The sequence below is a fragment of the Peromyscus californicus genome, unplaced genomic scaffold (genome assembly GCF_007827085.1).
Source record: "Peromyscus californicus insignis strain IS unplaced genomic scaffold, ASM782708v3 Scaffold_4__1_contigs__length_199733344, whole genome shotgun sequence".
NCBI classification, from domain to species: domain Eukaryota; kingdom Metazoa; phylum Chordata; class Mammalia; order Rodentia; family Cricetidae; genus Peromyscus; species Peromyscus californicus.
In genome coordinates, this window is record NW_026294562.1 from 184,339,160 (window position 1) to 184,355,453 (window position 16,294).

General features: G+C 39.4%; 1 protein-coding gene across 1 annotated transcript; it reads right to left on the reverse strand.

Annotated features, from left to right (window-relative positions):
• Positions 1–271: 271 nt before the first annotated feature.
• On the reverse strand, positions 272–11,859 carry LOC128124171 (killer cell immunoglobulin-like receptor 3DL1). Its single transcript, XM_052760364.1, has 7 exons — positions 11,757–11,859; positions 7,548–7,832; positions 6,087–6,392; positions 3,427–3,720; positions 1,062–1,160; positions 518–564; positions 272–415 (listed from the first exon to the last, which is right to left on the reverse strand). Exons 1-7 carry the CDS (start codon positions 11,857–11,859, stop codon positions 272–274), a joined length of 1,278 nt encoding a protein of 425 aa, XP_052616324.1.
• Positions 11,860–16,294: the final 4,435 nt, after the last annotated feature.

Below are 16,294 nucleotides of genomic sequence, written 5' to 3' on the forward strand. Positions count from 1 at the left end.
GAAATAGAGACCCATGGACCAAGCGTAGAGTTTAATTTCTGTTGAGTGGGTAGTGAGGACCATAACATCTGTGAGTAAAGGAAAGGCACTTTGAGAACCATATGAGAATCATGAGGGATGTTCCAAAGTTAGCGACCTCTGTCTTCAGATTCCAGCCATTATTTCACCACATCTATCGGTCCTTATTGGAAAAAGGGCCGTGGTCTCCACAGAAGACTTCCTCAGATCTTGGAGAACTCAAGGAGTACAGACAGTCTTTGACCTCAGTTTATCATTTCCTGACTTCCATGTATACACTGGGATCTGTGGAAAACTCCTTGGGACTCTGGGAATCGGGAGTGGTCAATTTGTGTTTGAAGATCATCTGATCAAATTCTAAGTATGCCACCTCCTGCACTTCTTGTCTTTCAGGATCCTAGAAAGAGGTAAACGTCAAGTGATGTTGTGTGCACACACTCTTGCAGAGAATGAAGGACTATTAGATTGTATGGAAGAGAGAAGACTCAGGAGGACCCACCTGTCTGTTCAGTGTTGTTCTCACTTCAGACTCTTGATCCATCACGGCTGCATTTTAGGGGACAGAAGTAATCAAACACACATAATAAAGGACTTCTGCACTCTCATTTCAAATTCAAAGTGCTAGTGAGAGATACGGTGAAACCCAAGGTTGCTCATCTGCAGCAAATGAGAACCAGATGTTCTGCTACTCTATTTTGACAGCCCTGCCCTACAAATGCTGTACCCTAGTAACTCTTTCTTCAGCACATTCTCTCTCCCTCTCCCCTTCTGACTCACTATGTCTTGTAAAATAAAACTTTCTCCTGGATATTAGGGCATGCTTTGGATGTGAAGATGCAGAAGGTGCAGTGAGGAATTAGTCAGTGGTCTGGGAGCTGAGGGGAAGAACAAGGGCTCTGGTTTCTCTCTAGAAAGCCCTGCCTCAGTTTCCCTGTCTTAGTTCAAGTGTCCTTTTGTAAGTAAAGAATACACACCTGTATTTCTCTGGTCTTGTTTTCTCATACTACTCAGACGACACTCACTGGCTTGTTCCTGAGACTTACTCTTTTTGTCAGAGCAACAAGAATAAAGGAGGATGATGAGGAAGACAAGGATCATGGTCACTGACAGCCCAATCAGAATATGCAGGTTCCTGTGGTTATCTGGAGGAAGATGTGAACCCAATAAGAGGTAAATCTTAGGATCCCCATTTTGATATATAGTATAAGATTTACTGATTGATAGATAATTAACATAATATTTCTTTCAGGCAAGAGTGTTGATGGAAAACTTATGAATAATATACTGTTCAATGGAAATAGTATTAAGCTGACTCCTAATGGCTTATCATTATGCTCATATGTTAATGCATTTTTTTGTTTTTTTTTGCTTTTTCAAGACAGGGTTTCTCTATGCAGTTTTGGCGCCTTTCCTGGAACTCACTCTGTAGCCCAGGCTGGCCTTGAACTCACAGAGATCTGCCTGCCTCTGCCTCCTGCATGTTGGGATTAAAGACATGCACCACTACCGCCTGGCTCCTATTAATGTATTTTTGACTCTCAACAGTGAAGTCTATGTTTGTGATAGATGGTGATTATTTCAGATACCCACAACTGGGAAAGTTGTGGAGAATATGAGACTGTAGAAATCTTGCCCCTAAATCAAATGTTTATATCTCATATCCTTCTCCAATTGTTCAGCATCACTGTAAAAGAGATGACAGAAGAGATAATTATCGGGAAACTGTCTCTGTACACTGCAGGGCAGTTGAGTATATGAACTGAAGAAGAGGTTGTCATAGTATGCCCAAGAGTGTTGCAAGATCAAACAAGACAAAATCCCAGCATGAAGAGTGGAGGTAGATGTGAAGTCCCACCCCTAGTCAAGGGGATATAGGCAAGTGATAACTGTTGGGGGCACGCGTGTCAGTTTCCAAGGTGTTGTTACTAGTAAGTTGACCACGCTCCAGCAGATGTCCACACATCCAAGAATATATGGACACTCTGCCAGTGGCCGTAAACTGCAGAACACCAGGTAAAGGTCTGTATTCAGTCTCTTAATCTGAGATTGAGACCACTGCTCAGTTAATCTGTTTAGCAACTTCTACATCTACAACACATTTGAAACAGACAACAAATTCTCCCAAAGGGAAAAAAGAAAGTCAAGTCTATTCTGCAACAGATAATATTTTTAAAAAGTCTCCCCTTCTGTTCGCTTGCTTCCTATGTCATGACTCATCACTCCCTCTCCAGGGGACACAGAACTAGAATGACCCCTTTTTTCGTGGTAAGACAGCAAAATTTACTCTCCTTTTCACCTGTAGGAGGTCTCAGGTGCAGTCCCCATGCTGCTCCCAAAACTTCTGATGGTGTGGAGTTTAAGAATCGGAGGGGGCCTGGTCTCCAAAGCGAGTACCAGGAAAGGCGCAAAGCTACACAGAGAAACCCTGTCTCGAAAAACCAAAAAAAAAAAAAAAAAAAAAAAAAAAGAATCGGAGGGGATATGATGTTAAGACTACAGAGCTGAGAGGGAGCTGAGCCAAAACATGAATGCAAGAGTTTTTGGTCCCCAAGTTTCCAAAATACAGGAGAGGAATCAATTACTCACAAGTTTTGGAGTCTGCTTCTGTGCACAAAGTGCAGTTTCTTGATGAGTTTACTAGGGAAGAGGACAGGAGAGGGAGAAAGTTCATCAAGAGGCTGTCTGCTTTCCACTTATGGAAAGCCCTATGAATTTGTACAGTAACCAGAACCCACTACACCTCTTAGTGCTGACCCTTTAGAATGATAGGATGACTTTATGTGGTTTGACTTGAGGAACAAACTCTCTCCTTGGATTTCAAATTGTGATGAGTCAATAGGAATACTGTGGAAAGATTGATGTGAGAGCTCAGGAGGGCTGCTCCTTCTTTGATCTGCCCAAATTGATTGCAAGATTACACCTAATGAGTCTTTCCTGACCTTTTTCTAATTCTCCTTGGGTACATACACATCTCAGTGTGGCTGGCCAAGCAAGATAAGGATTGTTTGGGAGGCTCCTTGTTGATTATTTTGTAATCTGATATCCATTGAAATATTTTTAAATGAAATAGAATTAGTTCTCTTTCCTCCTCCTTTGTCTCCAGGCTTTGCCACATAATCTTTTGCCAAGATTTCTACATACTCCCTTAAGTTGATAGCCTCTTTGCCTTTGATTAGTATTGTTACATGTACACACACACACACACACACACACACACACACACGTATCTCACTGAGACCAATGTTTTAATATTATGTTATATTTGTATGTGTTTTACAAAACGGCTCCCAGCAACCGTTCTCTGTAGCAGCCTATGATACTTTCTCTCCATCATCAGTTGGATGGTTCTCAGACATGGCTTTAGGACTTCACTGTCAAAGGCATGAAATAATTGTGAGGCTTTCTTACCTGTGACAGGAATGTACCATGGGTCACTTGGGGTGGACCACATATGGGAAGAGTTCTTGAAAGAGCCATAGCATCTATAGGTCCCTGTCTGGACCACAGAAACAAGAAGGAAGTTGGCCTGGAATGTCCCACTGTGGCTATGCACTGCAGGCAGCCCGTGCCCCTGAGGCACCCCTTCCCTGGAGAGATGGAACATGTCAAACTGAAGGTCAGACACACAGGACAAGGTCACGTTCTCTCCTGACATCACCACAGGGCCCATCAGGGCTGACAGAGAAGGTTTCTTGTATAAACCTGGGAGAAAAGAGGCAGAGACAGTTAGAGGGGCAGCTCCTTCCCAGGGTTCGTTCCCTCCTCATTTCTGTCACCCCCTTCCTAGTCTCTGATCTCTCTCTCTCTGCTCCACCTTTACCTTCCTTCTTTCTACTTCACCATCTCTTCCCCTGTGCTGATATATTGTTTGTAATCTGGGAAATAAAGCTTGCCTGAAGATCAGAGACAGAGCTAGCCACAGAGTTAGCACAGAGGTTCTGGCAGTGGTGGTACACACCTTTAATACTAGCACTTGTGAGGCAGAGATCCCTCTGGATCTCTGTGAGTTCAAGGCCACACTGGGCTACATGAGATTAATCCAGTCTAAAAGAGAAACAGAGCCAGGCAGCGGTGGCACACACCTTTGATTCCAGCACTTGGGATCACACACCTTTAATCCCACACTAGGAAAGTTGAGACAGAAAGTGATACGGCTGAGCAGAGAAAGCAATATAAGGCTGGAGGAGACAGGAACTCAGTCTCTTTCAGGCTGAGGAGTTGGTTGGGTAAGAGGTGGTGGCTGTGGCTGTTCTGCTTCTCTGAACTTTCAGCTTTCACCCTGATATCTGGCTCCGGGTTTTATTAAAAGATCAATTAGGATTCGTGCAACATTCCCCTCTCCCCCTTTCCTCCTACATTATTTTACTGAGTCTCTGACTTCCATCCTGTAACCATACATTGTTTCTGCTTTTTACCAGTTTCTGCCTCTATATACATTGGTTCATACCATCTGTCTTTTTAATTTTGTTTCATTAACATATATTAATTTTATGTAGCAATTGAATTTATTATGAAATATTCACTTGCAATATGATGTATTAGTATATTTGTTTTCATCAAAAACTTGAATTTAAAATATAACTAAATAATTTCATGTCTTCTTTTTCTTTAAGTACTGTTCCTTATATATTTATATATGTAATCTTGATCATAATTGTGCTGTTATTCTCTCTTGTCCATGAACTTCCCCTGATTCCATTCTGTTCTTTTTTGTCCTTTCAGTTTTTCCAAATGTTTTGTCAATCAATTCTTTTAATTAGAGGCACTTATTATTTTGTTTTAATTAGAATGCAATGTAATGGACTTCATTAAGACATCCTCATACAGTTCTTCCTGGTTCCCTCCCTTGTACCACCTTTGCTGGTCCTTTCCCTCCCTATTTCCTCTTCCATGGCATACGAATTCCACCTGTTTCCCCATCCCTCCTTGTAAGTCTTCTCCTCCCTCACGGTTAGTTTCCAGTTTCATAACCTATAGCTCCTTCATCCTATGTATGCTGATAATCCAGAATCTGAGTTCATTCTAAGTTATTCAAATCCTATCCTGTCTCTTTTTACATTCCCATATTAACCAATCTCTCTTTCAAAGCACAGGATGTTCTATGAATGTGTTTGTTTCCCTTGAGCAGGGGCCGTGATGATCTCCCCTCTCTTGTTCCTCTTAGTGTGTGTACTATTAGAGTGACCTATCATCGGCCTCCCTAGCTATATGTTGAAAAATCCAATATCCCCCATTATTTCTCCATTTCTACTTCAAAATCTTCTCCTCAAGATTAAGTCTTTTTGCAGATTTTCTCTCCCATCACATGCTATGCTCACGACTTCCTCAGCCATTTCTATCTGTGAGTCTTTCTCTCAGTCCCTCTGTCTGACTTACTGTATGTATATACTTCCATGTTTCTGCTTTAGTTGTATCAGCTTATCCTAGGGGTCACCCCTGTAGCATTTTTCAGCCATCCTGGAATGTCTGAATAATTGGAACATGGACAGAAAACGGTTTGGAGATGTAGAAAACAGACAGCGATTGGAGGTCTATTCAATTTCCTAAGGCAATGCTTTTCTAGGATGAATAATCAGTCAACCATAAGAAAGGAAGAATGTTAATCAACATAAAAATTCTATGTATGTCATCTGCACCAAGGCTTCAGGACAAATGAAGAACCAGCCCTACCCAACACATAAACTTAAGTCAGACAAATGATGTGTCTAGGTCTTCTGACAGATGCCTTATGGAGGTAGAAGGTGAACAAAATCTAAACTGTTGAGGCCTTTGAACATTAGTAGAAGGACATCATTGTCTCTGATTCATATCAAGCTCACCAAGTTGCCTCTTTCTCTTTACCTCGAGTTATGACTCCTTTGACTGCTCTGTATCTTTGCTTTATGATATAACAAATGTTCTCGTATTGTGTCTCCATTTTATTTGTTTATGTCAGTAATATTCTCACCAAGGCTGCCTTTCTCTACATTTCCTATGCTCATCTTCCACATGACCTCCCAGGACTTCCAGCATATAGAATAACTACTCTGTATCACAGAGAGGATGAGCAGCAGGTAACACTCACTTACCTGTGATCATTATGTCAACAGGGTCACTGGATTTGGACCACTCATATGGTATGTGATTGTAAGAACCATAACATGTGTAAGTCCCAGCATGGTCAGGTGTCACAGGGCCTATTGAGAAGTTGGCATGGGATCCCCCAAGGTGAGATTCTGCAGAAAGCTCAAAAGAAGCCTTTATTATTTTCTTTCTATGTGAAGTCAAAATGAAGGTTTCAAACATAATCTCTGAATGACACTCCAGGGTCACCTTCTCTCCTGCTTTTACCAGGGAAGTTTGTAGGGCCAACAAGAAAGGCTTCCTGTAGATTCCTAGGAATAAGGAGATTGTGAGTATGAACCTGATGCCAGTCTATGTATCCAAGAAAATCTATGTTTTCTCCCCTTAACCTGTTCTTCTTGTCAGTGTCCCAGTGTCCTTGTCTGTGTTTATGTTGACTTTGTACACAGACTCCTCCATCATTCTCTGAATATTTCCCAATTCTGTGACTCTAGTAGCAGCACAATATTTTCCCAATGGCTTGTTGTGAGATTGTATCTGCTGATACTGTCTACCACAGTTCCTGTTGTTGTGTTCTAAGTTTGAAGAATTCCGGAAACTTGGCAAGCTTTATGTCATGCTCCATAATGAGACCTTTTAATTCTACTTTGGAATAAGTATAATAATTGGCATGATAAGGGAATTTGTAGTGAAGGTAGGTACTAGGGTAACTCTCTGGCCTTCTCTATTATTCAAAGTTCTATAAGGCATTCCAGCATCATGAGCATTGTTTCCTCCATGTTGATGCATTACCAACTGGGTTTTATTGCTCTCTTTACATCCCTGGCAAGTTTTTAATTTTCCCTTGATGTGGATTCCTGTACTAGTTTCCAATCACTACCATAACAAATGATATTCTTAAAAAGAACACAAGTGTTGTGAAGATCAGAATTCTGAAACAAGTCCAAACAGAATAAATCAGTTATCTACAGAGATACGTTACTGTTGGTGTCAGTAGGGAAGTATCCATTACTTTTCCCTTCCATCTTCGAGAGATCTCAAGCATTCCTTAGCACTTGGACCCTTCCTCCACTGTCAGAATTAGCAGTAGGGCATCTCCCTCATGATACTTTGTTCTGCCCACAACTGCATTTTCCTTATTTGGTATATGAGCCATTGTGATTCTACAGAGTCAGGATAATTCAGGATATTCTCCCATTCTGCTGTCAACTTGTTTATTTCTGAATTCCATCTTCAAGCTCAATTTATCTGTGACACAACACTCCTTAACACTGCCTTAACACTCACTAAAGCTTAGATACAAGAAAGTGCATGTTCTTGGGTATATGTTATGCCCACCAGAGGATCCATTTCCTTGTGTTGAATATTCCTTTATAATGCTGAGACTCTGACTAAAACTTGTTCTGAAAATTCAAGCATGAGAAGCTTTGGGGGAATGAAATCACACTCCAATTATGATCTCTGACCTGAAATTATGATCTCCAGGGGGTCACTGTGTGATGACACTTCATTAGGGTGCTGATGATTGTAATTATAGCATCTGTAGGTTCCTCCATATTCTGGTGTCACAGGACCCAAGAGAATGTTTTTGTGGAATATCCTGTCATGGACCTGAGGGATAGGAGCTCCAAGTTCTTTGTACAGCTTGAATATGTAAGACTCATTATGATAGTCACATCTAAGATCCACATGCTGTCCCAGTGGAACAACATGGCATGGCCAAGCAGACAGTGAAGGCTTGTCATGAATTCCTGCAGAAAGATACACAGAAAATATTTAGTGATCCCCTTTCATTCCTGAGTGCTGAGTGTCAGTTTTCACTTCTTCAGGGTCATTTATACAACCATTTTCTCTGAATTGAATCATCCATGTTTCAATGTGAGAGGTTGAAATTATCAGGGGATACAGGAGGTAAATAAACATCATATGTACTGGAAAGCTGAAGCTTGCAAGATGCATCAGCCTTTCCCAGTTCTGTGGAAACAGTAAGCTACCTGACCTGCTGAAGTCTAAGTGGAGATATGTAACACCTGTCTAGCTCCCTGTAAGTTGTGCAGATACCTCCCCAGTTTTGTCTTTCATGATAATCACCCACATTGAGGTATGCTTTCAGTAATGCTTTTGAGTCAACCTTTGCTTCCGCAAATAACCCCTCATTCAGTGTGCTATTAGTAATCTCATTCAGCTCATAAATTCACCTACTTAAACTTTGATGCAATCAGCTTGGTCTGTCATGGGCTCCATTTATGGGGTGAGCAGATTTTCATGTGTTGTATGTTCCCAAGGATAGTCTCAAACATAATAGGGTTATTTTCATGTAATGAGTGTCTCCCAACTACCACATATATATGGTTTCTAACATTCTAAGATATGTTAACTGAGAATTTAGAGTAAGTGTTAAATAACAAGTAGATTTGGTCATGAAAAATTGTAATTTAAAAATAAATTACATCAGATACTAGAGTAAAAAGATTCATTTGTAAGATAACAGATGGGAATTGTGGTCACTAAGACAGCAGAAAAGAAATGCTCTTGATTCACCCTCACTGACTCTAGAAATCTAACAATACTAAGATTAGAATTACATTGTTATTATTCCAGACCTCAGGGATGAGGATGAGCTGTCCCATATGACCACAGAATTGAGAAAATCCACAACAAAATAGAGGAAAACAGTCCTTTGAACTACTCTGTCCCTTCTGTACTCTTGTACAGAGCTTCATTCACAGAGGTCAAACTGGTTCATGTTTTCACACTGAGAGTGATCAGTTAGAGGCAGACATACAGTTTTTCCATCATTTAAGACCCCTTGCATGTGGAACATTGAGAGTCTAGCATTGCTCTGACATTTGGGTCACTTGCTTGCTCATTTTCCTACACTGAAAGTGACAAGTTAGAGGCACACATATAGTTTCTCCACCATTTCAAGGCTCCTTGCATGTGGAACTTTGAGAGTATACAATTGGTCTGTCACTTGGATCACATGGTGCTGAAAAGGGTTTGGACTCACGATTGACAGCCCATGAATCTTGGTCTATGTTCTGTATTCACATAGTGGATGTTCCTAATGAAAGAGACACTAGCAAAACACTCCAGTAAAGACAATATGGACTACAGACAGTGAGGACATCTTGCAACACTGTCCTGGCAGAGGTGATTATGTACCCAGTGAGAAACTGTCCCCACTTGTGGAGTGTGGTCAGTTATCTTATTGAACCAGAAGCCCAGGTAACAACAATATATGATCTTAAAAGAGAGGAAGCAAGCTAGTCAAACAGCAGAAATTGACATCAAGGTCATCCAGTTCAGAACTGCAACCAATTTGTCCAACTTCATTCTCAGGCTAGACTAAATAGTAAAGGTCTGTTTATAACCAGATAATTTCTGCATGTGCAGAGGAGGTGGTTCTCTTCACTATGCAGGTGTGGTTTGTAAGAACTTACACATGGAAATCAGAAAGTCAACATTGACAGAGAACAATGATGAGACTTTGGAAGTAAACACAGAGGAAAGGAAGGCCTATGAAGCCCACAACAAATAATTCACAGTAGGATTTTTAATGAAGTGATAGAATTATAAGAAACCATGAATAAATATTTGGAGCTATGACCCACAGGTAAGAGAAAATGTGACATTTTTTTCGGGCAAGGTTATCTCAGTTAGTTTAATATTTTATAGTTCCATTTATTTTTCTGAAAATTTCATGGTTTCATTGTTATTCCACAATATATCTGTGACACATTTTTATTATCCATCTATCAGCTGAAAGACATTCAATTTTTTTCCTTGTCTTAGCTATTGAAAATAGAGCAGCAAAGAACATGGCATGGAATGAATCCATGGCATAAGATGTCAAGTTCTTTTGATGTATTCCAATGGCTAGGAATGATGCAAATATAGTACTCATTTATGAAAGTTTTAAGAAATTAAATTTAAATGGCAAAATCTTTTATAAAATAAAAAGACATGATATAACTTAAAAAAGGAACTGTCTAGAATATTTTATAAAATTTGGAAGTTAATCATTCAACAAGATAAATATTTTGGCAACATCCCTCTTAAGTCAAGATCACAACTACTGAGTTGGAAGAAACATGTGGGTCATCTTGATGTCTAAATAGGAAAAGGGTCTTGCTGCCATACCTGACTCTCTGCATTTCATTGCTGTGACTCCCATGATGAAATTTAGAAAGTTGTCCTCTGACTTCCACACTTGTGGCATAGTATAATAAATAAATAAATAAATAAATAAATAAATAAATAAATGCAAAAATTTAAAAAGTTAATAGAATGTTTCAATAGTATATTGATGCAATAGGAGAATGAGTGTGCTTAGATCAAGCATTATATAATCTGATGGGTAAATATAGAAACTAAATTAAAATTCAATGAAGAACATTGACAGGATTTTTTTATACCATCCCAATACCAAATTATCAGTCATAAAAATTCAAGAAAGGGTGAAGGAATATAGAGGTTTTCTTGGGTGTGTAGGGGGGTTAGAACTAGGATGAGCTTAGGCAGGGGATGAATATAATTAATACATCATGTGAAATTCAATAAAATATTAACAAAAAGACAGAAATAAGAGAGCTAATAAAAATAAAGAGAAAAAATCATAGAGAAGAAAGTTCAGTACTTTGTTGAAACTTGGAATAAAATGAACATGGTCAAGTCCAAGAAGGTCAAAGGACACAAAATAAATTCAACCCAAATAATCACAATCACAGAGCACATTATTATCACAAGAGATCCTGAAATCATAATGATAAAAGAAGCAAAGAACACATGAGGGACTTTCAACATACCTAATGTTTTATATCTGAGCAAAGACATCTAGGCATCAAGTGACCAGGATGATTTATTCAATGAGGTGAGTAGAAAAAAGAAAAACCTGCCTATAAATGTCAGCAACTCTGTGCTTCAGAAATAGACATAATGAATTTCTCAGAAAAAGATTAGGAGATAGAGTTCATCACCATAAGCACAGGAAATTCTGTGGAGTTCTTCAAACTAAATGTAAAGGCTGCTAATGAGTTGCATGAAAACATCTTCATGTGGAAAAAATAAAAGATTCTCACTGAAAGCAAGCCAAATTAAGAAGTTGCAATAGAGTGCCAGTGGTGCACAGATTCTATCTGTAGCATAGATGTGTGAAGATAAAAGTAATAACTTCACTGGTTGTCAAGTGACTCACATATTTAAAAAGTCATAAATTACTACATCAAAATTTCACAATAGGTGGAAATGGTCATTTGAGAGCATAGAAAACAGGAAGATTATTTTAATTTAAAAATATTGATTATCTGCCAGGTATTATGGCTCACTGTTTTAATCATAGCAGCTGGGTGGCACCGGCAGGCAAACATCTGAGTTCATGGACAGCCTACTGTAAAAAGTGACTTCTTGTATAGTTAGAGTTATAGAGAAAACCTGTCGTGAAAATCCAAAAAAAAAATTTAATAGATCAAAGTTGATGCCTAACTCAGCTAGGGACAGTGCCAGAGAGTATCTGGGAGAGAACTGAGAGGTTGGTTTCTTGGATCCTAACTTAGAAGTTCAGAAGACTCACCAAGGAGTCACTCACAGAACACCTGTGATAATGTGCTTTCCTATTAGAATGAAACCTATCTATTGGGATGGGTAGTATCTCAAAGTTTTAAGGATGGACTCACCTGCTTCTGTAAATGTCCTCAGGATTAGGAAGAAGCCTGCAAAGAAAAAGTCATTCTGGATTATCCATCTCCTTCCAATAGCGTAGCCATATGACCCTCCCATTTCCTGTTGGGCCTCTGTACAGTAGAATCAGAGTTCATTTAGTTAAGATGAACTCATGAACTGATAACCACCATGGAAGTCAGTGTTTCTGCTGAGGATGGATCCAGCTTCCCAGGACGACATTTCCACTCTGGTATTCAACACCCTTCATTCCCAGAGGACTCACCAGTACACACAAGGTTTGGGAGTACAGACAGCATGGTGTTGCTTCAGCTGACAAGAGGTAGAGCCAGAATAAAACTTACAGGATGTTGTGAGAGGCTCAAAGCATCTACCTCACCACAGCATGGAAAGCTGACCAACAGAGCACATCCGCTGTCACTCCCACCTTTATTGATTTTTTTTTCCACACAGAGTTTCTCTGTAGCCCTGTTTATCCTGGAACTCACTTTGTAGACCAGGCTGGCTTTAAATTCAAAGTGCGCCTTAGAGTGCATCCCATGTGCCTGGATTAAAGGTGCGTGTTGCCTTATGAGGCTTTACCATGGCCTTGGAGATTCTTGGAACTCTTCAGAGTTCAGCTCTTCAGCCACAGCATTTACCATGACTACAACTGAGTTGCATCCTGGACCCAACACTTTTATTTCAAATAATCAAATTTGATTATTATACTAAAGGTTTGCATATTGTAACGTTTCACAACTGAGGCTCGATGTCTCCTCTGGTTTTCTGTGAAACGTCCAATGAGTATTATTCGTGTTATAACAGCAATCCTAATGTGTCAATCAAAATGACCATACTTGTAGTAATTCAGTGTCAGGTTTTTCAATTTTTTACTTGATTTTGTAGTTTTTTAGAATAATAAAATTCCACTCATTTTTAAAAGTCAAAGAAATAAACCAAGTATATTTTTGTTTTAACTGAAATTTTTTAAGATTCACATTCTTTAAAAAAAATTTCATTTTAAATTATGTGTGAATACACACATGTCTGTGTAAGTATGTGCATGTGAGTGCTGGTGCCCTGGAAGGCCTAAAGTGGGTATTGATTGGATCCCCTGGAACTGGAGTCTCACAGTTGTGAGCCTCTGGGGTAGCCTTGGGGACTAACACTGGTTCATCTGCAAGTGCAGAACACACCCTTAACCCCTGAGTAATCTCTGCAGCCCTGTGCACTTACCATTCTTTACCAAAAGCCCAGATACATATTTATTGTGCTGTGGTTTTCCATTTCATTTTTTAATGATTGACACAGAAATTTCTGAGAATGTTTAATATGTACAATTCTACAAGTTGTTTTTGCATTTTTACAGATCATTAATTTACAGTGCTAGTTCTGGAGTCTACATCACTAATTCTTTAATTCAGTAGGACATATTAAATACACAATAGTGAACTGAGATAAGAAACGTAAATATTCTAATGATGTATTTCTACAAGAATCTGTCAGAGGATAAGAACCTGAAAGACACTGCAAGAAAATGGGATTTTGAAACAGGACTAACTGTTGGCTACACAATCTCTGGGAATATATTATGCATATGTAGTATTTATTATCTCCTATATTTTATTGAATTGTTATGTTTTTTATATTACTCTACATATCTAAACTTAAAGTTTTTGTATATTTTTCAAATAAATAATAATTCTATAATTTCTCTTGCTTTTATTCCTCTCAATCTCTTCTGTATTTTGTTCTCACAAATACATGTTTTTATTAATAAATTTTCTATTCATGATACCGCAGATCCCACTCCCCTCCCTCCTCCTACCACCCTGGCTTCCCCTCTAACTGACCAAACATTCTCAGCTCCTCCAAGGCAAGGCATCCCATGGGTATCAGCAGAGCCTGACACACTCAGCTGAGGTAGGTCCATGCCCCTCCCACTGCACCAAGGCTGTGTAAGGTATCCCACCCCAGGCAGTGGGTTCTAAAAGACAGCTCATGCACCAGGAATCCTAATCCCACTGTCAGGGGGCTGGTTAAGCAGATCAAACTACACAACTGTCTTGCTTTTGCAGAGGGTCTAGTCCAGTCCCATGGAGGCTCCCAGCTCTTGGTCCACAGTTCATGAGTCCCCACTAGTTTGGTTTTGTTGTCTCTATAAGTTTTCCCCATCATGAAATTGATGCCCCTTGCTCATAGAATCCCTCTTCACTCTCTTTGACTGGACTCCTGGAGCTCAGTCTGGTGCTTGGCTCTGGATCTCTGCATCTGCTTCCATCTCCTCTTAATAGATGAAGGCTCTATGATGACAGGGTATTCACCAATCTGATTACCAGGGTAGGCTAGTTGGGGCATCTTCTCTACTATTGTTAGTAGTCCAAGGTGGAGTCATCCTTGTGGATTCTTGGGAACTTCTCTAGTTCCCGGTTTCTCCCAATCCCCATGATGACTCCCTCTGTCATGGTCTCTCTTTCATTGCTCTCCCACTCCGTCCCTGTTCTATCTCGAACTTAAAAACTCAAAAACACCTTTATCTTTAATTACCTTTATGTATCTACACACACACACACACACACACACACACACACACACACACACACACACACACTCCTAAATATGAAACACAATCTGACTAATCTGTATAATGCTATTACATGTATATAATTTTAATGTTGACCACATTCTGAGGAAATGAGATCTCACAGTCAGCCTCCTTTTCCTCTGGTTCTCACCATCCTTCCACCATTTCTTACCTGACGTTCCTTCAGCCTTAGTTGTAGAAATTCTGTTGTAGACGCATCTGCTGGAGGTGTAATCTGTACAATTCCTTGTTATCTGTATTTGTATTTATTTCCATTTTTGTAATAGTGTTTTCTTTTGAGGCTAAACAAAGTTTATTTTAGTGTTGGGGATAGATTTATCTATGGGTGCAAGGGAAAATATTGTGATATTTGGAATGCAATTAGGAATTAACTTATTAAGTAAAGTGGCAGTTGTAGATTTCTCCAAGGTCAAAGGCTTTACTAGCTCTGGGTAGTTGGCTAGATTTCCAAAACCAGGCCATATTTCCTTGTGTTTGAGCAGAACTTGGTCCAGTTAGACAGCTGTGATCTACCACTAAGATACATGTGTCACTGTTGCACAATTAAGGTCACTGTGCCATGGTGGTCATGAAGGGGATAAACACAGTTGCCATCCTTTACCTTTAGAAATGCCAAAACATCAGCCATAGCTTCCTGGTAATGCTTCTTGACCATAAATGGCTCAATGTGTCCACAATGAACATCAGCAATAGCTTCCTGGTAATGCTTCTTGACTATAAATGGCTCAATGTGTCCACAATGACTAGTTTTAAAAATAATTACTTCGGTATTTGGGAGACGACTCAAGATTGAAACAATGTCCATCTATCATCTCTCTCTACTTACCTATGTAGCTATTATTTGTCAGTTGATCATGTTTACCTGTCACCTTCAATCAATCAACAAATCTGCCATTAAATCATTTATGTATTTGTTACTTATCAAACTATCTTTCAGTTATCTATTTATCAATTATCTTTCTTATATAGGTCATCTACTGTTGTCTGTCTGTCTATCCTTTCTTTTATCTAGCTCTAGCTCTCATATTGATCTGTATATTCATAAGCATTTATATCCAAAAGAAGCACAGTCTTGAGAACCACTCTTAAGGTTTTTTGTCCCTCAGTGTCTACTTTCCAGAATCCCAGCAGTCACCATGAAACCCAGATGATATATCATGGGTTGAATAGAGACAACCAAGCTCCACAGCTCAATACCCAGGTAGAGCCACCTCAGCAGAACACTAAGGAGAGTACACTATCCTTGGATGCTACTACAATTAGCTAGTCTTGGTGTTAATAGAAGGTCTAACTTTCGTGGGAGCCCTGTCTTACTTGATAACTTACTTTCATTTCAGGACTCACTGAGAGGCAGGAGTGTGGTGTCCTGTGTGGTCATGATGTTAATATGGCTTCAGTCCACTTAGCTTCCTGTCTGTGTGTTCAAAACAACAGATACTTGTGATAGAGTAGAATGCACAAGATGGTGAATTCTGATATCCTGACCACATATTTCTATATCTGTTAATCCAAAGGCAAAAGAACAGTTCCTTCCTGAAATATTTAGTTCTCAATTGATCTTCACTGGACACTTAGGAGAGACCGAAGAGTCCTTCTGCATATATTTCTGACATATAGGAAGGTTTTCCTCAAGGTATGTCTTTCAGTGCTCATATTTCTGATTCTATTTTTACCTTAAGTTTCTTTTTGATTTTTTTTCTGACAGGATTTATTATGCAGTTCAGCTTACATCCAGTTTATTAAGCAGAGATTGTCCTTAAACTCAAGTTTCTTCTCTTTCAGCCTGCCAAATGCTGGGAATACACGTGCACATCACCACATTTGTGTTTAACCACTTTTACTTTTATTTTTCATTGAGACGAGGCTTATTTGACTCACAGTTCCATTATTGTGAGTGAGTCACAGAGATATTCCCTAGAGACAGACAACTGGTCACATTGCATCCAC

Coding starts and splice junctions, on each gene's coding strand:
- LOC128124171 (XM_052760364.1), bottom strand. CDS start 11,859: ATGGGAGGGTCATATGGCTACGCTATTGGAAGGAGATGGATAATCCAG. Junction 6,393..7,547: donor CCTGGAGATCATAATTTCAG/GTCAGAGATCAT, acceptor CCTTATTCCTAG/GAATCTACAGGAAGCCTTTC. Junction 416..517: donor GAACAACACTGAACAGACAG/GTGGGTCCTCCT, acceptor ACCTCTTTCTAG/GATCCTGAAAGACAAGAAGT.